The 24,497-nt window shown below is 44.6% G+C and overlaps 1 protein-coding gene across 2 annotated transcripts; it reads left to right on the top strand.

The window, feature by feature from the left end:
* The first annotated feature begins 1,939 nt into the window (after positions 1 to 1,939).
* LOC139181702 (piezo-type mechanosensitive ion channel component 2-like) lies at positions 1,940 to 23,604 on the top strand. 2 transcript variants are annotated; one of them, XM_070785316.1, is made up of 11 exons: positions 1,940 to 2,116; positions 3,761 to 3,967; positions 4,200 to 4,522; positions 4,873 to 5,048; positions 5,317 to 5,442; positions 6,812 to 9,255; positions 9,623 to 9,788; positions 11,367 to 11,606; positions 15,039 to 15,198; positions 15,828 to 15,917; positions 20,285 to 23,604. In XM_070785316.1, the coding sequence occupies exons 7-9, from the start codon at positions 9,700 to 9,702 to the stop codon at positions 15,040 to 15,042; spliced, it is 333 nt and encodes a 110-aa protein (XP_070641417.1). In that variant the 5' UTR covers positions 1,940 to 2,116; positions 3,761 to 3,967; positions 4,200 to 4,522; positions 4,873 to 5,048; positions 5,317 to 5,442; positions 6,812 to 9,255; positions 9,623 to 9,699; the 3' UTR covers positions 15,043 to 15,198; positions 15,828 to 15,917; positions 20,285 to 23,604. The 2 variants fall into 2 exon arrangements, with proteins under 2 accessions (XP_070641417.1, XP_070641418.1); XM_070785317.1 differs by lacking the exons at positions 1,940 to 2,116; positions 3,761 to 3,967; positions 4,200 to 4,522 and having other exon boundaries at positions 4,812 to 5,048.
* The last annotated feature ends 893 nt before the right edge of the window (positions 23,605 to 24,497 follow it).

The following is a 24,497-nucleotide window of genomic DNA, read 5'->3' as shown; positions in this document are numbered from 1 at the left end:
TGGTGCTCATGGTAAAGAACCTGCCTGCCAGTGCAGGAGACATAAGAGACACAAGTTCGATCCCTGGGTCAGGAGGATTCCCTGGAGTAGGAAATGGAAACCCACTCCAGTATCCTTGCCTGGAGAATCCCATGGACAGAGGAGCCTGGTGGGCTACAATCCATGGGGTTGAAAAGAGTTGGACATGACTGATCGACTTAGCATGCATGTGGGTAGTGATTTATGACATTTCATGGGTGATCTTGACAGGCGTGTGAATTGGTCCAGAGGAGTTGTGCAGACTGAAGTTCCTTTGCGATGGTGATGTGTCTTTTGTATCTGGGGTGATGGGGGTATTTTTAGAACTGTTTAATGAATCTGGCTTAATTCAGAGGGTGAGTTTTCTGTTGCACTGACAGGCAGTAAGGAAGTCTCTATAAGTGAAAGCGTAGTACAGAATTCTCCTTTTCATTTCGGGAAGGAAGGACCTCGGCTGAAAGGTTCTGCCATCTGCGAGTAACCAGAGTAACATTTAAGGAAAGAGTGAAGGCAGTGATTTCTGTGACCAGTTCCCTGTTGCTGTCTTCCACCAATAAATACTAATACAAAGTGTTTCCAAGTAGCCAATGGGACCCGTCTCGCCCTGGCCATGTGCATGGAGCCATAGCGGGTCAGCACACATCCCTAGGCCTGCTTGATCTTGGGAACATTACAGGCATTCTTCTAAATGAGCCTTGATACAGATTTTCCTCTCTGCTTCACATAATAGCGTGTGATTCAACTCCTGGAAAACCCTTGTTGCATAGATGAGGGAGCAAAGTGCTGCCTTCAGAGGAACACAGACGCCACAGGTGAAGATTCCCCTGAGCTCATCAAGGGAAACAGTCCATGGAAAGAAGATGAAGCAGTAATTCATTAGGCATAGTTCATGAAATGTCAGACTGTGAACATTCTGCTGTGCTAGGGGGTTGTTGTTGTTCAGTCACCCAGTCATGTCTGACTCTTTGCAACCCCATGGACTGCAGCACACCAGGCTTCCCTGTCCATCACCAACTCCCAGAACCTGCTCAAACTCATGTCCATCTAGTCAGTTATGCCACCAACCATCTCATCCTCTGTTGTCCCTTTCTCCTCCTGCCTTCAATCTTTCCCAGCATCAGGGTTTTTTTCAGTGAGTTAGCTCTTCACATCTGGTGGCCAAAGTATTGGAGCTTCAGCATCAGTCCTTCCAATAAATATTCAAGGTTGACTTCCTTTAATATTGACTGGTGGAATTATGGAAAACTGAGTGTGTTGAACAGGGTTTCCTTAAGTACGTAAACATGGTTTAATTATGTGGGTTCTGAAAAAGGATAGCAGCCTCCTATCAAGATGTGTCCTTCTGTTTTCCTTCACTGTCCGGCCAGCCTGTAACCCCCTCACCTGTCTGGACAGGAAGGAGGCCCATGGTCTGGTCGGTCTGAGGCCATGGCTGGCCCTCCTTTGGCTGAGGCTTAGCCCCTAGAACCCTCTGAACTGTTACTTTTGTAAGAGAATGTAAACGGCGAGGCAAAAATGAGTAATATCAGTAGTATGTATGGTTTGGGGTCAAGGGATTTCATTTTTGCTCCTGTGAAAAGAGTTTTCTAGGAACTCAAGGAGTTCAAAGGACTCATCTGAGTCTGGTAGTTTGGGATTTCATGCAGGAGTTTCCTATAAAAGTCCCCAAATTTCTACCTGGAGCATGGGATGTGTATCCCATCATTTTCACAACTCTTTTCCATTGTAGTGTTTTCCTTACTAGTGACTTTTAATCCCTAGGGCCCTAGTAAGTGGCTACATTAGAGTCAAAATGATGAAGAAAGAGATCTTCAGAATTGGATTGACTGTCATGCTTTGCCTTCTTTGTTCCTGCCCTCTTAGTAGATGCTACACCAAAAAAAAAAAAAAATCCAAAACTGGGAATGATCAGTATGTTTTATTCCTTAACTTGATTCTGGTCCTGTTGTTTCTGTAAACAGCCAGCTATCCTTTGCCTGTTTGTCTGTTGTTTGTGTGGCTTGTGTCTGCCCTGTAGGCAAGTGTCACTTGTGTCTGAAGAATTCATGATGTAGAGCCCTCGAGAATTTAATGTGGATCATCAAAGCCAAACTGAAAGGTGAATTTTGGGGGGATCATATGATTTAATTAATTTATGTTTTGAAGTATAGTTGTTTTACAATGTTGTGTTACTTTCTGCTGTACAACAACGTGAATCAGCTATATGTATGCATATATCCAATAAGAGAAGAAAACAAAAAGAAAATAAGCAAGTACATGTCAGCACACTTTATTCCACTGACCTCAGAACATTCTTTGTTCATTAAATTAGCAACTCATTTCTGACATTCTGTGGTGATCTACCTGCTTGACATCTCTAAAAGAAATTGCTTTTGAAGGAGAACCTCTCTGAAAGTCCAACGGCAATACAGAATCTTGACCACAGTTCTCCAATTTCACAGGCATTTTCAATACAAAACCAACAAGTTGCATATGAGCTTATATTTTCATCTAGCTAAACTTCTTCATTTTATATAAAAAAAGTAAAATTCCAGAGATGTGAAATTTACTCAGAGCCCACAGTATTACAGATACAATAACATTAGTCGGTGTCTGTCTTGTGACAATCAGGCTGAAATGAATAATTTATTGCAAATGAGGAGGACTACCTGCATTATCTGTAATAGGCCTTTTCCTAATGTCTACTTTATTGCCCAATAACATTCCTTCAAACATTCATTTGAATATGAATAAAAAGATATGCTCTTTAAAAATTGAGGAGCAAGATCATACTCATTACTATTTGCTATGAACTAAGCTGGACCCCCGAGAGTCACTGAGCTCCCTAAGGCTACAGCCCCCTCAGCCGGGCTCCCGCACTCTTCGCAGATCTGGTCTGGCAGCTCACCTGGTGCCCGAGGATGGGGTGTGTTGCAGGCTTCTTACCCTTGGAAACATTTGCATCCACCACATATGCTTCAGATGGCCACAGGATGAAATTAGTCCATGCAAAGGTTGCCCGACATTACACGTTATTTAAGAATTAAAAAAAAAAAAAATCCCTCGTTAAACTGTGAATGACTTGATTCCTAGGGGATAGTTTGCTGTGTTTCTGAGCAAGCATGACCTGACTTGCCTCAGCAGTCTCTGCGTCCTGCCCTTCACCACTGCAGTGCCATCCATTCTCAGATTAGCTGCTCAGCTTAGGGCTCCCAGTCAAAACACACTGTGGCCGCCATCCTGGAATGCACGTGGTGTTAGGGCCCCTGCACCCAGCGTACAGTAGATGACTGTAGCATGATCTGTGATCTCTGACTCTTCTTATAACTCTTCTGTTCTCATCTCCTTTTTTTTCTTTCTGTTTCCATTACTTTGAGCAGCATCGAGAAAAACTTACCAATCCACCACAATGAGTAAGTCCCCCTGTGAAGCCATGAAATGCTTGCTCTACACAATGCTATTTCATGCTTCTCCATCCTAAACTCTGACCATTTTCTCCTGCGGGAAAAAATGTCAAGTTTAGGTGTTGATAGCTCTCATGACTGACTCTTCACTAGAATCTGAATTGGAAGAGCTCACCAAACCTGAGTTTACAGTTCATTTTTTAGAAAGAGCTTTAAAAAAATAAAAAACAACCAGATGCTAAAAAGCCCACATGCCAGGCTGTGTAGTGACTTCCATTTTGTTCATCCTCTTCCACGTGCCACTCACTCTCAGCTCCCAATGCCCTTCCCTCCCTGACTCAGCTGCTCTCTGCCAACAGGCTGGCCCACCCCGAGTGAAGCCTTCTGGACCTCACCATGATGAAGCTGACCGCCAGCCTGGAGGTAGCAGAAGTCAAGCAGCTGGCTGGGCCTGGGGAGGAGACACTGCGGGGGATGCCCTGCAAAAGCCAAGAAGGGTGAACCTGACAGGAACAGTGAGGATGAGGATGAGGACGAGGAGGATGAAGATGAGGAGGAGACGTCAGGTAAGCTGCCTGCCCAGGAGCCGCTTGGATGCTGGCTCACAGGAGGAGGAAACAAAACGCTGACTTGCTCCAAGTGAATAAAATATATACTCAATATATAAGAATATAATAGAATATATATTCAATATATGCTCAAGTATATACTTGACCCGGGCAGTGAACTAGAAACTGTGGGGGCAATCTGTACAGGCCAGGCTTCCACTCACAGCTGCACACACGTCCTGCCTTGCAGATCTGAAGAACAATTGGCACTTGGTGATCGACCACCTCACAGTGCTGCTTCTGCTGTTCCTGGAGGGCTTCTACCAGCTGCAGACCTTCCTGTGGTGGATACTGGAGCTGCACATCATCAAGATCATGTACTCCTACATCATCTGGGTGTCTGTGAAGGAGACAAGTGTCGCCGTTCTGTCTTCAGGCCAGACCCAACCAGGTGTCTCGTCCAGCTGGAGCCCCAGGCCGCTCGGACTTAAGGTCCCCCACTGAGCGCAGATGGGGCAGAGATGGACACTGACTCACAGATGTGGTTGTGCACCACATGCCCACCCACCGTGGGTATGTCTGAATTCCTCACAGCTTGAGGGCACCGCTCAGGTGTGTTCTCTCCCAGGAGAGGTTCCTGAAGCTCCAGGTTGGGCCAAGGACCCCCTGAGTGTCCTCCCAGAAGCCTGTTCACCTCTGTAGTTTCCTGTTGTGATGTTACTTAACATCACCTGGTTGTACACTTGTCTGTGTACAAAATGTATATCTTAACACCCACGACCGTTTCTTGTACATAAGAGCTCAGCCAGCCTTTGCTCAGCTCAGAGGAACTGAATCAGTCAAGTTGCCTAAAAACATCTAGGTTTTTAGATGTTGTGCCATGTGACATATTTTTGTCTGCATTTCCAATTTTGTGTTCTCAGGTGTCTCTGTTCAGCTATGTGTTTCTGATTTCCTGGGCTTTCATTCTGCCATACGCCAAGCTCCACCATCTGCCCTCAGTGTCTGCACCGTCTGGACATGTGTGATCATCGTCTGTAAGATGCTGTACCAGCTGCAGACCATCAAGCCTGAGAACTTCTCTGTGAACTGTTGATTGGTGAGCCTTGGAGACGGGGGTCTCCTTGCCTGGCCTTCAGGGAAGGGAGGCAGAGCCTGGGGTACCCACGTCCCCCAGCACTCGCCATCAGGCCTTCATCAGCTCAGTGAGTTAGAAGTGTCCTGGTCCCGTCTCTCCTGATGCTGACTCCCTCTGAAGTGGGTCCTCCCTCCCCATCCCTGAGTCCCTTTGCTCAAAGCTGAAGGAGACTAGTCTGAATTTTCCTGACTGTGGGGCCGTCTCTTACTCCCTTCTTTCTTCTTTTCAGCCAAATGAAAACCAGACGAACATACCCCTGCACCAGCTGAACAAGTCTCTGCTCTACAGCACACCCATTGATCCCATGGAATGGATGGGCCTCAGGGAGTCGTCTCCTCTGCTCATCTACCTGAGGGTAAGGCTTCCTCATCCTTAGCATTGCCTCTGCCAAGTTCACGTCTGCAGCCCTTTCCCTGGAGACCATTCACCTCACCTTTGAGAGCAGCCTCATCCTCTAACATGGGGTTTGCAGTCACCTCCAAAACACATGACTGAATATTAAAATCGGTATTGAATTGTGCTGAAAAGAAATCAGCTGAGTAATTTGAGATTCGTTGAATAGAGTATGACAAATATATTCACTGGAATGTTATGAAACCACTTAAAGACTGAGGTAGATTGATGATATTATCAGACACTGAAAGATATCCAAAATATATTGTAATGTTGAAAAAGAAAAGCAAACTTCAAAACAGGATACATAGAATGATGTCTTGTAGGCACAAAGAAAAAATATTGAGTAAATTACACCAAATGGTCAGAGTAATTATTTCTGAGAAGTAAGCGTAGCATGACAAGAAATGTTTGCTCTCTAAATTCTACATATTTTAATCAGTGGCATCTATTATGTTTAGAAGTAGCCACATATAAACAGCATGTCTTTGAAAAGTGAATTCTGATTTCAAATAGTTGTAACAAGCATAAGGAAAGCAATATAGTTCAGATTATTCACATGTTACTATGATGGATAGTTGGAGCATTTTACTTTGATGGATTATGCTGATGATGTAATTAAAGCCTTTGTACTCAACTCCTAGAGTCTGAAAGTGTACTAAGCATCTCTTCTCTCTCTTGGTGTAGATTTCTGGTTTTTTGCTCATATGACCAATATTGTTTGTAACATACAAATGATGTCTACCATTAAGAGCTGTTACAAAGATAAAACCAACTCATATTTGCAAGGGGTGATTAGATTAATGTCTGGCACATAAATGTTACCTATTTTATATTATTATTTTGTAGTATGCTCAGCATATTTTTCACTCTACTGCTCTCTCCAGCCAGCTTTCGGAGGTACTGTGTTCAAAACTTGCTAAGTTGAGCCCCAGTCTGCAGCTCAGTCTGTTTCCCAGGGTCCCTGTAGGATGCTGAATAAGAGTTTCTCACGTTTCGTTGAAGAGAAGGCTGGACAACCCTTCCGAGTAACTGGACCCAGCTGTGTGGTTCGGTGGTACTTTTTCTGGATCTGGTGTGACCATTGCCAGTCATTGGTGTAGAGGTTCTAAATCCTGTTATCATGAAAATTAGCCTGATTTGCAAACTGGAGATGACTCCACCCTTGTTACCACAAAACAGGGAAAATGAGCATTAAAGTCAAGACTGTTTCATGGATGTGGGATCTGATCACACACTGTCCCTTTAGAAACCCACAGTGAAATGAGATGGCTTTTTGAAGAGACTGTAAATGACCATGTGGCATCACCTGTATTTTCCTTGTTTTTTAGAACAACCTGCTGATGCTGGCCATTCTGGCCTTCAAGGTCACCATCTACCGCCATCAGGAGTACTACCAAGGATGGAACAACCTCTCAACCCTGTGTCTAAAACCATCTTCCACAACATCACAAGACTCCAGCTGGATGATAGACTTGTTAACTGTGCCAAGTATTTCATCAAGCATTGCCGAGGTCCAGCCCCGGCTGATCCAGGGTATTTGAAGGAGAGATGGCCTAGGCGACTATTTATATGTTAATTAGAGATATAAGAGTAATAGAATGAGGATAGCTCAGTAGGAAAAATTCAGTGGAGAAAAGAGGCTGAGTAGCTTGGTTTACGTGGAAAATCAGTATAACCCGTGACACCAGGTTAGCTCTGACCACGGAGGCCGCAGGTGCCCTCTTGACTAGCGGAAGGTGCCCCACCTTAGACACCTTCTCGAGTGGGTCTTAGAAGCCCAGGCAAATAAATGGTCGCAGAGGATATCCACGCTCCAGATGGAGACTTCAGCCAGAAGGTGAAAAGAAATGAAAAAATGACATGGGGAGACCAAGCGTTGGTGAGCAAGGCCCGTAGCTTTATTTTCAGCAGGGGCTTATATACCCTAAGTTACACATAGAGGATAATAGGGGGTGCAAAGTCAGCAGTTTTTGATCCTTATCAAAATCCAGGGTTTCTTTCCTGCAAATTTATCGTATACAAATGGTTTAGGTGATTTACATCATCTTCTGGCCAGAAGGCCTATTAACATTTTATGACTCTTGACAAGGACTTATCAACAAAGACTTATATTCTCTAAGAGTAATTATTTTAAGGTTTGGCGCCATCTTCCGAAGATAAAATTGCATTCCTATAGGGTGGATGTGTAATGGGTTTACAACAAAAGAAAGAATTTATTACCTTAAGGGTCTAAAGTTACTAACACCAAGGCCACTACTTATTTTTTCTACATACCAACTATTAATTAATACATATTCAAGGATACAATTCAGGGGATGTGAAAACTTGGCAGCAAGCATTGGCTCATCAATGAAATCTTTTACTAGTTTTATTCTGACAGTTTCTAACTCTCTGAGAGGCTCTAAGCTATTTGAATATCTTAAGCTTCCTGTGCCTCTCAAGGCTGGGAGACTGTAAACAATCGTATGCATAGCTGTAGGAGTCCGGGTAAACTTGTCAGGTGAGTTAGAGAGCCATCTGAGGGGTTTGGATTTAAACACTCTTAATTGCCCAGGAACTTTATTAATTGGAGCTGTAAGTTAACTCTTTGACAGAGAGAGCGAGATGATGGTGGGGGACAGCCCCCAGTAAAGTCAGAGGTGAGAGCACAAAGCAATAAAGTAGGCAGACTCTGGTTTTGGGGGCAGATGCTCGAGAACATCTGGGGGGACTCCTGAGGCTTGATCCCACCTTTGCGTATGTCGAGCCTCCTTCCTCATGACCTTTGTCATGAGTGGAATGCCTCACCGGCTCCCGGCAAAGTACTTCTTCCACAAGTTTGGTCTGGAGGTGAGTTTCCTTGCTGACCTGTTCTCTTTCTCTTTTCTCTGAAAATTCCAGTGGCTGCTTTCAGCCAGGTGGCCACGAGGGCTTTGTGGCACGTCTCCACACCCTGATTTCTGTCTCCTTGGGATCCAGGGGTCTGGGGGAGAAATTCCATGGCAGGGTTCCTTGGCCTGGTGGAGAGTCTCCAGGACTCAGTGCCTGTCCCCTGCTCTGCGGCTCTGGACACAGCTTCTCAGGACGCCCAGTCTTACAGATGCCTGGGTGTGTGTTTAGTGCCTTCTGAATGTATGACCTCAGCCAGAGCACACTGTTTTGACCTGAATAGTGTGGAAGGTCTGCCCTCAGTACTTGGAACAGTGATTCTTATTGATGGTCAACTGGTCAGTCTTCTGTCTTCATGATGAAAACACACTGCAGAGGCAGAGCAGGTGAAGAACTCAGGAACACGGGTCTCCACTGCCCCTGGGGGCTGCCCACTGATGCCACTCCCCTTCCCTGTAAAGCCAACTTTTTGCCTCTTTCATCCTCATGCAGATCTGTTTCCTCATGCCAGCTAACGTGATCGGCCAGTGCATAGACTTCTACACCATGATTCACACCTGCTGGGTGATTGTCGTCCTGTACTGGCACAGGAGGAAGGCCATCATCGAGATCTGACCCACCCAAGTACTGCTACTTCCTGGCTTGCATCATCACCTTCCAGTATTTCGTCTGCATCGGCATCCCCCCTGCCCCCTGCTGAGGTGTGTCCCCCCCCACCACCACCAGCACCAGCGCCGGGAAGAGGGGAACTCAAGGGCATGAGGGGCTCCCTGACCAGCTCCTCCCACCCCACACCCAGCAGACTACCCCTGGAGGTTCAAGGGCACCAGCTTCAATAACAACATCATCAAGTGGCTGTACTTCCCTGACTTCATCGTTTGGTCCAACCCTGTGTTCCTCTTGTGTAAGTGGGCAGCTGGGGTCCCGCCTGCTCATCTTTCCCCTAGCAGTGCATTCCTGCCTGCCCCGCCCCCCGCCCCACCGCACCTCTGCACAGTCTGGACAGGCTGTTATGTCTGCAGAGTTAATACCATGTTAGCATTCCAAACACTTTTTTCACTTTAGTAATTTTATCTCCTGCCACATACCCCCACTATCCAGCCCCACACACGTGTATGCACCCACCTTCTTGGGGGGCGGTGCTGTGGGGGTGGATGGGCCTGGTCTTGGGGAAGCAGTTGCTTCTTGCTGCCACCACGGACATAGACCTACAAACTGGACAGGGTAGCTGAAAGGACAAGGCCAGACCACAGATGCTTCTGTTCCACCAGATGATTTCATGCTGCTCCTGTGCACCTCACTGCAATGATAGATCTTTAAGGATGAGAATAAGGCCGCCATATGGATCATGGCAGGTGACAATGTAGAGATCTGCATGAACCTGGACGCGGCCTCATTCAGCCAGCACAACCCTGTGCCCAACTCCATCCACTGCAGGTAAAGCAGCCACCCGTGGAGAGCCCCTGAGAAGATGTGACCCCCAAAGTCCATGCCTCCAGCTCCTCTGCCTTTCCTGGGCACTGACCTGCTTATTGCACCATGAAGCCAAGAATCCCAGGGCCAGATGGCTCGGTGATCTGGAGGCCAAACCTCCTTGTTATCCTCTGTCCTCCATGAACATGCCCAGGGCAGTTCTGGGGAGCAGATGCCCCTGAACCCCAGGACAGCCAGGACCTCATGTGCTCCCAGCAGCCCTGGAGGTCCTCCCCATTGCGTGTTGGCTGGTGTTTGCATGCTGTTCCCACAAGCTTAGTTTTTTGATTTCTGAACCCAAAGCATGTCAGGCTGAGGAATGAGGGCTGGGGCTCCTACAGGGGGATTCACAGCTGCAGGCAGGGAAGGGGAATGGATGGAAAGCCCACAGTACACAAACATGTACACACAAGCACACACACACTCACACTCAAACATGCCAGCAGCTTAGTTTCACCAACTTCAAGTCACACACATCAAGAGGACTATGGGTGTTCAGATCCCACCAGGACTGAATCATGGATGTTGCCTGTGTGACCGTGGGATGCTGAGAAACACTCACATCTTATGCACTCTCCCATATGTGTGACATCAAGGATGAGTGAAACATAGTTTAGAGAAAAGTCATGGAACTATTCAAAAGTGTTGAGTATTTTAGTCTAAGAAGAGTACAGTCCAAAAGTCCACTTCTGTGACAGTGTTCTCAGTTCAGTTCAGTCACTCAGTCATGTCCGACTCTTTGTAACCCCATAGACTGCAGCATGCCAGCCTTCCCTCTCCATCACCAACTCCATCACCGTGTCCATCACCAGCATTCTTCTAGGGACCACTTATTCTCTAACCACACTGAGAACAGTGTAGCACCTATTTAATCAGAGATGACTTAAGAGCTCCCACAAAATAACAACTCAGTTATCAAGTATCTGATAGCACAATTGGTGCTTCTGTGCTTCTCCCAAAACTTGGGAAGAGAAACAACCAAAGCAAAGCCTCCAAAGCCGAGAGCCTCTGAGCAAATGAATCCAGACAGGACATGGCTTGTAGGAACGATGTCTGTCAGCTGATACCCAGCGGGGGAACCTCCCAGAGCTCCATCACTGGGGGAGGATGGGGCCTGAGCATTTGCCTGTCTGCAGAGTGAGGAGTGGTCCCACAGAAGGGATCCTGGCTCAGCCCAGGGAAGTGCAGAGAGAGTGCTCACAGAGCCTGCAAACTCCATGTCGGTGTGTAAAAAATTGAAAGTGGTAGTCGCTCAGTCATGTCTGACTCCTCAGGTACTAGACAGAGAATGTTGCTCTTGTGGGAAGTTTGGCCCCAGTTTGATGATAAAAGTGCACACAGTCTTTTCACAAAGTACTGCTCTGTCCATCACTAACTGGGTGAGGATTGTGCGTGGACCAGCCAGCGATCAAAGTGCCTGTCTGGCCTGTGCCTCCAGGCCAAGTCAGGAGGAGGATGTGTGAATGCATTCCCTTCCTCGACTAGACCCTCCCAACTTCATCTGTGCTGCAGTCTGTGTTGTCTCTTGGTTTCATTGTCCAGGTTGTACCTGGACACATTCATGGTGGTCATCTTCAGCTACCCCTTTTGGTTCGTGCTCACCACCATCTTCATCACTGGGATGACCCGCATCAGCATCTTTTGCATGGGCTATGTGGTGGCCTGCTTCTACTTCCTGCTCTTCGGGGGCGACTTGCTTCTGAAACCCATCAAGAGCATCCTGTGCTACTGGGACTGGCTGATCACTTACAACGTCTTCATGATCACAACGAAAAACAGTCAGTAAGTGGCTTGTGCCGTGTAACACATTTGCGGTCCCAGCTTCAGAGCAGATGACCTGTTGGGTGGTTATAGAAAGCCCTCAGCCCCTCATGCTGCTCTTTTAAAAGCCCCAAATAGGATGCTGGCAAACTCAGAATGACCGTTTATTACTCCTTGTTTTGCCATTTTAAGCAGAATCCTTTTTACTCACTTCTACCCTCTCAAGGACAAGAGGATATGTATTTGTAGGAAAAAAAAAAAAAAAACCTCTAAAATGTATTTTCTCGATTAAAATCTATCCCTACTGAGGAACAATTGGATACCACTCCAGGACAGGCTGCATGTGGCCCTTTATGAGTTGAAATAGTCATGGGATGTCTTCACAAATTATATTCTGTTGACTGAAACTGACTTTCTTACTGGGAAAGCACCATGCAAGTGTAAATATTGATAGAATGGACAAGGTTTTTCACCACATGGTGTAGGGTACAGATGGGAGGGATGGGCCCCCAAAGGTGCAGGTGTTTTATGGTGCCCTGATGCATGGGTGGACACAGGAGCTTCATAGCTGCCCTAAGCACTGGCGTCTTGACTTAAAAACAGCTAAGATGGTGCAGGATTGAGACCAACACCTCCTGTCCACAGAATGTGGCCGGTTCTCTGTTAAATTTCTGCCTTCTAGGCCACAGTGTGGCCCTTCCCTGGTAGATAAACCACCCACGGGTCATCCCAGAGTCTCATGAAAATTTTAGGCCACAAAGATAGCTTTTAAGCTCTGTATTCTGTCAAGAAATTAAACAGTGACCTTTCAGGAGCTGAAGGAGTTAATCCACCTCTAGCTCTAGTTTAAACTCAATCCCAGGGCCTGCTGCTCATGGCTGTAACTGACAGAGCGTTAGAACAGTGGTGGAATTGGGTGGGAGGTGAGAAGGAGTTTCAAGAAGGAGGGTACATGCATATACCTATGGCTGATTCATGTTGATGTGTGGCATAAACCAACACAATATTGTAAAGCAGTTATCCTCCAATTAAAAATTAATTAAAATAAACATAAAAGAACAGTGATGCATGACTGCCTGCTTCTCCCCTTCCTGGCACTTGAAGATGAGCTCGCCAGGCAATTCTCCTGGAAAGCATTTGACTTTGGGTGTGGGGAGGCACATGCATTGCTGTGTTTAGAGGTCTGGGGAGGCCAAGTCTATGTAACCATGAGTGTGTCTTTGAATAATTTAATTTTTCTCCAGTCCATGTGAATGGTTAAGTTTCTAGTTGGTAGTAAAAATTATTTTTATTCCTCAGTTGGACTCTAGCAGTGTGTGTTTGTCTGTGGGGTAGTGTTGAGAGTTATAGGACAGGGGGTGAGGCAGGACAGGAGGTCATGCTTTCTCCTGAAGCCAGTCCAATGGGCAGAGACGGGCACCTGGGAGCTGATCCCTCCCAAGAGCTGTTCCTGGAAAGTATGTGACTGTGGAATCCACTCATTCACTCATTCATTCTGTAAACCCAGGTTTCAGACCTGGTCTTCACTTTTCTGTTGTTGCTGTTTAGTTGCCCAGTTTTGTCAAACTCTTTGAGACCCCGTGGACTGCAGCACAACTGGCTTCCCTGTCCTTCACTATCACCCAGGGGGTTTGCTCAAACTCATGTCCATTGAGTCAGTGATGCCATCCAACCATCTCATAATCTATTGTCCCCTTCTCCTTCTGCCTTCAATCTTTCCCAGCATCAGTGTCTTTTCCAATGAATCAGCTCTTCATATCAGGTGGCCACAGTATTGGAGCTTCAGCATCTGTACTTCCAACTAATATTCAGGGTTGATTTCCTTTAGGATTGACTGGTTTGATCTCCTTGCTGTCCAAGGGAATCTCAAGAGTCTTCTCCAGCAGCACAACTCAAAAGCATCAATACTTCAGTGCTCAGCCTTCTTTATGGTCCAACTCTCACATCCATACATGACTACTGGAAAAACCATAACTTTGACTATATGGACCTTTGTCGGCAAAGTGATGTCTCTGCTTTGTAATATGCTGTCTAGGTTTGTCTCTGACCAAATGAATCCTGGATTAGTGCTCACCCATTGGCTATTGCAAAGTCTGGCTTGTTCCTATGACACTCTAAGTATCCTCTTTGAAAAGAGAGGTATTTCCCAGTGCAGAGAGCACCATGCTGAGGCTTCTTCTCCTTGCTTCTTGGGTTTAACTCCCAGAAGTGAAACACCAAGCACTTCACTGGGTGGGACTGGATTTTAGGACCCATCAGAGCACTGAGCTGTGGGGAATTCCTGCGTGTGTTGGGATTGAAAGACATCAACCTTGTTTTCTGGGTGCAGAGTTTCAGGATACTACTTTCCCATTTGTTTTTCAGATAGGAGCGTGTGGCTATATTGAAAAATTGGTTCAAAATAGTTAATGGTTGATCCAAGCATTCAGCCTGGCCTGCACAGTCAAGGGATACACAAATGCATGAGTATGAAAAGCAGATTTGGGAACAGAGGGACAGAGAAGGGAGGGCAGAAGTAGTGTTCTAATTTAAGTATCTGGGTCAAAGCCCCTGAAGGAAGAAAATGAAGGGACACCCAACTCAGTGTCTTCATGGAGCTGTGGGATGGTGCCTCCAGGGTATCTGTGGTCAGAACACCCCTACCCCTAAGATAATCTTTGATCTTCTTCTACAAATATCCCATCCCTCTTCCCAAGCAGGTATTTAGCAACTCCCTGAACTTCCTGTATTTATGATGGGAAATGTCACAGATGCCCATGGACACCTATGACTGCTGGGTGGATCATCAGAGGAGCTCTGCCTGCAGAGCCCCCACCCCGAAGCTCAGAGAAGCTCCACCGGATGGACAGTTGGGAGGAGCAGCAGAATGTCTGTAGTTAGACTCCCTCCCTGATGGAGGCGGGACTCCCATTCCCACCCTGTGCCTCTTGCGTCAGCACCCTGGACAGCGCCACTGTCCTCTGTTCTCCATAGGGCCTGGAACCTGGCTCTCCCCGACCTCCACCCCCACCCCCGCCCTGCCCTGCCTCCCTGTCAGATGATGAAGGAGGCAGTAGAGCTTGTTTGACTTGGGGGGTCAGACATGCTGTTGACACCTCTTCTTCCAGTAGACTGTAGCTACTCTGCTAGTCACCCTGGAAAGGGCCCATTCCCAGAACATGTCTTGTTTGTGCCGAGATTCCCTCTGGTGTTGGGACAAACAGATGTGATTTCTCCCTGGCCTTTCCTCCTGAGCCCTAGAGTATCCAGAGCTCACTTGTGGCCATCCTTCTGAACTGGTGCTGTTACCATACTTGAAGTTTGTGCCCTTGGCTGTGAATAAATCCGTTCACAGGGACTCAGTGTCTCGGAAGTTTGCTCGTATGCTGTGTGATCGTATCACAGAGCTTATAAAATAACAATGAAAATGAGTATTCATTTTAATTTTTTTCTTTTTCTTTTCCCCTCCCCTAGCTGATGACGACTCGTCATGTAAACTGCTCAGTGGGGAGGTGGGGATCATTTGGGACAGCATATGCTTTGCCTTCTTCCTGCTACAGAGAAGAGCGTTCATGAGTTAATATTTTTTGCATGTGGTGGTGGATATAAAAGCCTAGAAGATCCTGGCATCCAGGTGGGTCAGGCTGTGGAATCAGGGATTTCTCCTAAGAAACCTGCTGGGAAGTGACATAGCCCCCAGCCTGCTGTCTGAGCTTGCCTGTAGAACCCACAAGGAATTAAGACACATTCCTTCCAGGAAAAGTGATCCAAGGCTTTAAGATCTAGAACAGAAGAGTAAAGAGGAAGACTCTGGAGGGAGTTACACCTTACCAAGACTAGGATACTCTTGAAGTTCAAAGACAGATTGGACATTGAGCTCCTCGGTCCAGACCTCAGTCCTGGAGTAGCTCCTTAGAGCCTCCTAAGTCAGAACAGAAGCAGAGACCATGTTGGTCCAGAGTCTAGTCCATCTTCCCCTGCTGCCTCCATTTTAAGGAGAAACTCCTGACAGTAGAGAAAAAATACTCATCTGTTACCTTTCAGAGTATAGCTGGAGGAGCCCGTCTCCCCAGGGGAGGATGGAGGCTGTGTGAACCCATTCACAGGGATGGGGCTTCTAGACTGGACTTGGGACCCCCAGCTCCAGCCCAGAGACTCCAGGCAGCAGCCCACCCAAAATGTTTTCTCTTAGTAACTGTTGTCAGGGAAAGTGGCCAATACCGATAAAAATGCTCATTCATTCTGTTTCTGGCTTTCCTTTAGAGAGGTTGAGCTTTTCCATGCCACCATTGTAAAGGCTGTAAAGGCCAAAATCGAGGAGGAGAAAAAGTCCATGGACCAGCTAAAGAGGCAGTAAGTACACTTCCCTTTCATTTGGGGTACACCTGATCCTGTCCCACCAGATCCTGGCTCCCAGGGAGCCCCAAGCCCTGAAGAAGCCATTTGTGGTGACCTTCACACCTACCCAGGTGTTTGCTCTGTGCTGACTGATGTGAAAATTGTCCAAAGGAGGTCACAGAGGAGTTGGGGCAAGGGGAGGAGCTGCCATGGGCAAGACCAGTGTCAGGTCCTAGTTTAGATGATTCTTCTGGAGCCCCCAGCAGGTCTCTAAACTCTCTGAATTCCAGTTTTCTGTTTTAGATTAGGACTCGGTTCTGCCTGATCCTGGTAAATATTAAACAAGCTAGTGAATGAGACAGGGTCGTTCCCAGCAACACTAACTCAGAGAGAAGTCCATCATGTCTGTGGGTGAAGTGAAGGAACATAGGTTCTCACTTCAGAAGGATCTTTAAAGATAATACGGTCCAGTCTGATCAGAAGCTGCTGACGCATGTAGTGGATGACTTAAAACCCACAACAAACCGGAGGTGGCACTAAAAATACACCCACATTTCCATGTCCAGTTCATGGCCTCCTGTCCCACCGGGCCATTCTGGAGAAATCAAGTAATGGACTAACTCCACCCAGGAGATCTGAGAAGTCTTTTTCTTTTTTAATTAGCCCACTGAAAATAGTTATTTTCTTAGAGTGAAATCTCTAGCAATAAGTGGAACTTCTGAGGAAGGCTAGTGCCTCACATGTCTGGGGCCAGGTTTGAGAGCTGATGGCCATAGAATTCAAAACCTAGCCACTTTCTCCAGGAAAATGGAGAGACTGTCAGCCCACCTGGAAAGTTCCCTGCGTTTCTAAGACTACTTCATTCCATCCTGACCTCATCTCCCAGCTCCTTTCCCTGTGCAAAAAATATTTGCCAATATGAATCACACTATCCCATGGCATGGTTATTTTCATAATCAGAGGTATGAGGTATATAACATATATATATATATATATATATATATATATATACACACACACACACGCACACACACACACATATAGCTATGTAGCTACTACTATTGCTGTTTCTAGCTATCTAAATCATGTCTAGAGAAATAGCAAATTTGACCTCACATGTAGTATGTGTTCCTAATTTCCCCTAAGTGAGACCTCTTACTATAATTTACATCACTGGATTTTTCCATTTCCTCAAATGAGAAGTCAAGGAAAGAATGAAGGCAATGATCATTGTTAAATACAAACAAATAAAGAAAATATTTAAGCTGCCCAAAGCAGAAATGTCACTTAAATCAGTTTTAAAACTTGGGCCATACATTTAGAATTTTAAGAAACCAGGAAATGAAATGTTTTAGGACTTCCTTAGTGGTCCAGCAGACTTCCACTGCAGGGGTGGGGCAGAGTTTTGATCCCTGATCTGGTAATTAAGATCCCACATGCCGCACAGTGAGCCCAAAAATGTTTTTTGTAAATTTATTTATTTATTTCAATTGGAAGCTAATTACTTTACAATATTGTAGTGGTTCTGCCATACATTCACATGAATCAGCCATGGGTGTACATGTGTCACCCATCCTGAACTCCCCTCCCACCTCCCTCCTCATCCCATCCTTCTGGGTCATCCCAGTGCACTGGCCCTGAGCGCCTTGTCTCATGCATCAAACCTGGACTGGCGATCTATTTCACGGATGGTAATATACATGTTTCAATGCTATTCTCTCAAATCATCCCACCCTCACCTTCTCCCACAGAGTCCAAAAGTCTGTTCTTTATATCTGTGTCTCTTTTGCTGTATCACATATAGGGTCATCGTTACCATCTTTCTAAATTCCGTATATATGCATTAATATACTGTATTGGTGTTTTTCTTTCTGAGTTATTTCACTCTGTATAATAAGCTCCATTTTCATCCACCTCATTAGAACTGATTCAAATGCATTATTTTTAATAGCTGAGTAATATTCCATTGTGTATATGTACCACATTGCCGCACAGTGAGGCCAATTTTTTTTTAATTAAAAAAAGGAAATGATATTTTTCAAGAGGGTATATGTGGGAGATGAAGCTCAACACTGCAGTTTCTGAATAGATTTCCTGAATAAACAGACAAAAAGCTACAAGACATTTTCCCAGATCCAATAAGAGATTAGATGTGACACACAGAAGAGTTGCGGGGTCTGATAGAACACTCCAGAATGTTGAAATAGCAACTTACTATGTACAAAACAGTTCTCACATTTATATGTCTTTTCATTTGATCTTCACAACTATATGAGGTAGGCAGCATTTTTTTTTTAAAGAAGAATGCAAAACCTGGGAGAATAAAAGAAACAAGGAGACAGTTGTTGCTAACAAGCAACCATCCACAAGTCCCAAATGTTGCCACACTATCCACGATTTTGGCTGTCTGCACAAAAGTGTATAGGTAACTGTGGGTGTAGGCTGTGTGCATAAGTGTGTAGGTAACTGTGGGTGTAGGCTGTGTGCATAAGTGTGTAGGTAACTGTGGGTGTAGGCTGTGTGCACAAGTTTACTAAATCACTGTATTACTTATGCTGTTGGAATTTTTCCATATATGCCCAAAAACTAGTGAGTGTAAAAATTATTTTTGAGAAGACTGTGAAGATGATGATGAAAGATACATTATTTGGGGAAAGTTTCAGAGCCCAGGGTATTTTGTTTTATTATTATTATTATTATTGTTAATTACAGAAGAGACAAACATTTAACTTCTGGTGACAGAGCTGGGTTTACACCAGGAATGCAAAGGAGTTTAAATTATAATTTATTATAATTTAATAAATTCAGTCATTATAATTGGGTGCATGTAACAGTCAAGGATTGTCCAGGAAAACAGAAACCACTGTAAATTTTTACCATGGAGGGAACTTAATGCAAGGGGTTGGTTACAAAAGTGGTAGGAAGCCAAGCAGGAGAGAATTGGGAAACCCAATTTTTAGCAACACGAGTAAATCACTCACCCCTAGGATGGAAGGACAAGGAAAGGAGACAGTGTTACTAGAACCTGGGTGTTGGATTCAACAGGATTCAGAGCCATGATGGGTCAACCTCATGGTTGAATGGCTGGAGCCATGAAGAATATGGAACCATTGAAGGACAAGCCACCTGATGCAGAGGAAGGAAAAAAATGTTTGACTGCTCTGTCTTCCAGGCTTCTAATCTCTTGCTGGTGTTTCTGGTTAGCTGAACCAAAATGGCAGCCAACTGTTGGCTAGTTTGACTGCAGCCTGCTGGAGTCGGCCCCTGTATAATCTAGAACAGAGCAAGAAGGAATGAGGGATGGATCTGGGAATACATAAGCCCAGGATTGCCTTATTACAATAACAGATTGAGTGAGAAAAGTCAGAGCTACATTGATACAGAAAAGTATCTGATAAAAATCAACATCCGGTCATCGTACAAATAAGTGTTAGTCCAAAGGATTAAACTGGGTAAAGAGTTTTGGGGAGGAAGACCAGAGACAAAGTGCCATTCTTATGACATCATATCAAGGGCACATTCTATCAACATGATTTATCACCATTGATATTGACCTTGATCACCTAGCTGAAGTACTGTTTGTCAGGTTTTCTCCTCTCTTGAGCCCAGATGCAGAAATAAAGAAGAGAGGAAGCTAGCACTTGAAAAATTTCCTAAATAACCAGCCAGAAATCACTGCTACCTGTGGCTAACTTGTCACACAGATTGCAACCCAACAAAAAATATTCAGCCCTATTTCCTGCAGTGAAACAGAAATCTTCCAACATGGGAAACAATAAATGGGATCATGGTGTAAATAGAGAACATATGGGGGTTTCTGTTCAATTTGAAGGACCCTGAATATCAGAGGAAGGGGTGTGAGCCTTATTTTACATGCTAAGTCACTTCAGTTGTGTCACACTCTTTGCGACCCTATGGACTGTAGTCCTCCAGGGTCCTCTGTCCATGGGATTCTCCAGGCAAGAATACTGGAGTGGGTTGCCATTTCCTTCTCCAGGGGATCTTCCCAACCCAGGGATCAAACCTGCATCTCTTATGTCTCTGGCATTGGCAGGCAGGTTTGTTTCCACTGGCGCCACCTGGGAAGCTTTTATTTTATGGATTGTAGAGAAATAAGCAGCAGAGTGACATGATCACACCTGGGCTGTCTCATGTTCCTCAGTTCCTCTTGGGAGTGGGATTTGGATCTGTTTTCTTATATACTATCCTCACTGGATATGAGAAAAGCTTAAATGTTCTCAGTTTGCGATGTACTTATGAATACCTCAAAAGAAGGGCACCATTTAAACTCCCATCTAAGAACAATCCTTTGCTCATTTTGAGATCAAGTTGTTTCAATAAGACACACTTTCAGTTCACCTGTGTTCTCTTTATGCTTTCAGATCAAACTCCATCCAGTGACTGCTCGACATCATGGCCCCAAACCCAGGAAAGCATGAAGTCTTGATAAGGAGCTGAAAACACCAGCTGAGCATCCTCACTGTGTATTATGGACTCTCTAACCTGTGGTCATGTGCACCATTCATTTGCATCGGAATTTTGGTCTTAGGCCTATTTTTGTGCTTAGGTATCTATCACCTTACTGTCTTGACCTCTCTGTTGCTAGAAGGGTGGATTTGCTAACCCAACACAGTCTCAGGTCCTTTTGACTTAAGCAAAAGTGAACAGAATTATAACTGCTCGTTTCATACACTCCCTTTTGGATAATAGTGACAGGAAGGCCAGGCCTGGAACTTGCACTGTGCAGCACTTGTTTCCTGTGTGCTGACATCTGACACACACACTATAAGGGAAGGGCCAGAACGTTTATCCCATTAGAAGAGGCAGGTCTCTGTGTCTTGAGTGTGCCAGAGGGTATTTCAGGAAAGGACTGGGTTTTATACTTCTGGAAGTCACAGAATACTGTACTCCTCCAAACCTAAATAGCCTTCCTATTGTGCCTGGTTGGTCATTTCCTCCTAAATGCCACTTTGGTTCTCCCAGCACTTGGAGGACACAGGCTCAGCTTGTCATTCTGTGAGGAGCTCTTTCTTGCCATCATTTTGTTCTTTCACAGCAGTGATCAGATTTTCATGAAAAAAAAAAAAAGGAATTTTTTTAAAGCTACCCATGGGCTAAAATAGTTCTGTCTCTGTTGGCTATGTAAGTGTCAGGCACCTCTCCCACAGATGTTTGCAGAGATATACTTGTGTCACCGCTCCTGTTTGTGTTTATGGTCACGTTAGACCTGTTAAATGTACTGATGCTCTGCTAAGTTGCTTCAGTCGTGTCCGACTCTGTGTGGCCCTATAGATGGAAGCCCACCAGGCTCCCCTGTCCCTGAGATTCTCCAGGCAAAAACACCAGAGTGGGTTGCCATTTCCTTCTCCAATGCATGAAAGTGAAAAGTGAAAGTGAAGTCGCTCAGTCGTGTCCGACTCTTAGCGACCCTGTGGACTGCAGCCTACCAGGCTCCTCTGTCCATGGGATTTTCCAGGAAAGAGTACTGGAGTGGGGTGCCATCGCCTTCTCCGGTTAAATGTATTGGGGGTCAAATAAAGTTGATCCAACCAGATTGCAGGAGCCGCGAGAAAGACATTATTTAGTGAACACTTTCTGATCTCCCACTGAGTGCCAAGGCCCATGAAGGACACCAGGACCACAGAGTATGACAAGTAACCCTTACCCATTGGAGCTCACAATCTTGGTAGCTTAGTTGCTGCTAAGTTTTGGCAATTTTTCAGAGTTCTGATAAAGTTGGTTCTGACAATTTCTGCTTGAGCTGTTTGATATTTCTGAGGTTCTAAAGATTTTCTTTTTAGAAAATTTTAAAAGGTGATATCCGTTCTCTAATAGTTGTGGTACTATAAAGGTTATACATTTCATCAGGGGTGAGTTGAGTAGTTTCTGGATTTTGAGTAATTTTAAAATTCCACTTAAGTTCTTGAATTTATGTACAGTACATAGATTTTTTTCTTAGTGTTTCCTTTTTATCCTTCCAACATCTTTAGTGTAGGGCTTGTAGAATTCTAGTGATAGTCAGTATTTCATTTCTGATACTAGTCATTTGTCTTCTCTTTTTTGATTTTGTTTATCTGGCTAGAGTTTTATCGATTTTGTTGATCTTTTCAATGAACTAGTTTTTTTTCCCATTATTTTTTTTATTTTTGATTTCAATTTTTTTCTTTTCTGTTTTTGGTGTGTTTGTTTGCAGATTGCTTTGGGTATAGTTTTCCTTCTTTTTCTATGTTAACGTGGAAGCACAGATTATTGATTGAGGTCTTTCTTCTTTCTTAATCTAAGCATTAAATGCTATAATTTTCCCTCAACACTGATTTAGATGTATCCCATAAATTCCAATCGGAGAAAGCAATGGCACCCCACTCCAGTACTCTTGGTTGGAAAATGCCATGGACGGAGGAGCCTGGTAGGCTGCAGTCCATGGGGTTGCTAAGAGTCTGACACGACTGAGCGACTTCACTTTCACCTTTCACTTTTCACTTTCATGCATTGGAGAAGGCAATGGCAACCCACTCCAGTGTTCTTGCCTGGAGAATCCTGGGGACAGGGGAGCGTGGTGGGCTTCCATCTATGGGGTCACACAGAGTTGGACACGACTGAATCGACTTAGTAGCAGCAGCAGCAGCATCAGCATAAATTCCAATACGTTGCCCTTTCATTTTAATTTATTCCAGTGTAGTTTCTACATCCTTGAGAATCTCTCTTTTACCTGTGGATGGTTGTTTAATTTCCAAGTGTTTTGAGATTTTTCTTCTCCTTTCATATTGTTTGTTTTCTAGTTTGATTCTTTTCTTGTCAGAGAACATACTCTGCATCATTTAAATTTTTTTAGTTTGAGGATATAGGCTTCTATCTTCTTGAATGTTTCACATGTGCTTGAAATAAATGTTCATTTTGCTGTGGTTAATGCAGTGATACATAGTATTTGTGAATCACGCAGGGCCCAGCCTGCCCCTTGGGTAATGGTTCAGTTCTCCACACTTTTGATATTCTGTCTCTGGTGCGATTCCTGCATGTACAGCTCAGATTGAACTCAGGAGTTCCTACAACTTGCTGGGATCCCTTGCTCACATTTGCTCTTCCCCACTATCTGCCCTCACTCTGGCTACCAGGAGACTCTCCTTCTGGTCCTCTCACACGGAGTTGAGGGTATTTAGTTTCCTCACTCTGTTGTGTACTTCCCTTGAATGGATTCGCCTAGATGACCAAGTAGTTAGATAATACAATAACAGCACAACAGTGTGGGATCTTAGTTCCCTAACCAGGGATCAAATCCATGCTCCCTGCATTGGAAGTGCAGAGTCTTAGCCACTGGACTGCCAGGGAAGTCCCAGTTTGTCCTTTTAGATTCCACATGTAAATGATAACAAACCGTACTTATCTTTTTCTGTCTCACTTATTTTACTTAGCATAATGCCCTCAAGCTCCTTCCAAGTTGTTTCAAATGGCAGGATTTTCTTCTCTCACATGGCTGTATACTGAATATTTTGCATCTTCTTTATCCATTCATCCACTGACGGACACTTAGGTTGTATCCATATTTTGGCTATTGTGAATAATGTTGTGATAAATGTAGGAATGCAGATATCTTTTCAATATCCTATTTTCATTTCCTTTTGACTATACACTCAGAAGTGGAATTCCTGGATCATATGATAGCTTCCTTGATTGTGTTCTTTGATGCACAGACTTTTTTTTTTTTTTTTTTTGATGAGGTCCAATTTATCTATGTTTTTCTTTTTTTGGCCTGTGTTTTTGGTGTCATACGCGTGAAATCATTACCATCTAAAATATTTCTAGATATATAAATAAACACAGGATAAGAAGTACACATATAATTCGTTGCCCTGTCAACCAACGGTTGCCCAGAAGCAATGACCCTTCAGTACCAATGAGCACACTCAGTGCACACATCTAGTTTTGTCAATACCATTCGGCAATAAAAGGAACAAGGGCTCCATGGAAAAATTGATGATTCTAGAATTGGGACAGGAAATATGGAAAATGAGCCTGAAGCATCTTGTACGGTGTGAAAAAAAAAGTGCTCAAAAAACTTTCAAAAGAGGAAGCAACATTTCCAGGGATGTGGCAAAGGTATATACAAAGGGATTTGACAGGAAGAGCTCCCAATGGCCAATCCGAGAACAATTTGAAAATAAAAATATATAAAGTTCTATTGGATTTTAAACCAAAGTGTAATAAAGATACCATGATTCCATACTGAGAAACATAAATAATTTCTTAATTACACAAACAAGGATAGACAAGTGTTCCACACAGAAAAACCCCAGTTTATGCAGACACTCCCACTTGTAGAAAGTGGAGCATAACTCCCCACCCCTGAAGCATGGACTGCACATCATGACTTTCTTCCAAAGAGGACAGGATGGAGAGGGGACATACAACAATCATTTTATCACATACACCTGACAAGCAGTACCTCAGCCACATGATCAATGAGAGCATCATCAGTGATCAGTTGTGCTAATAATATATACACTTGATACAAGTGATGAGAATAGGATTTTACATCTGTAAAATTCCTCCCCCAAACTTGTCATCCCAGACTAGTCATGAGTAAAATATCAGACAAAT

Source organism: Bos indicus, chromosome X (assembly GCF_029378745.1).
Source record: "Bos indicus isolate NIAB-ARS_2022 breed Sahiwal x Tharparkar chromosome X, NIAB-ARS_B.indTharparkar_mat_pri_1.0, whole genome shotgun sequence".
In the NCBI taxonomy this organism is placed as follows: domain Eukaryota; kingdom Metazoa; phylum Chordata; class Mammalia; order Artiodactyla; family Bovidae; genus Bos; species Bos indicus.
The sequence above is the reverse complement of the archived record's forward strand: the minus strand, read 5'-3'. Positions and strand labels throughout refer to the sequence as shown.

Excerpts from the sequence above, each read along its gene's own strand:
- LOC139181702 (XM_070785316.1), top strand. The coding sequence starts at position 9,700 with ATGGCAGGTGACAATGTAGAGATCTGCATGAACCTGGACGCGGCCTCA. Across the intron at positions 9,789-11,366 it reads CCCAACTCCATCCACTGCAG|GTTGTACCTGGACACATTCA; the intron begins GTAAAGCAGCCA and ends TTCATTGTCCAG.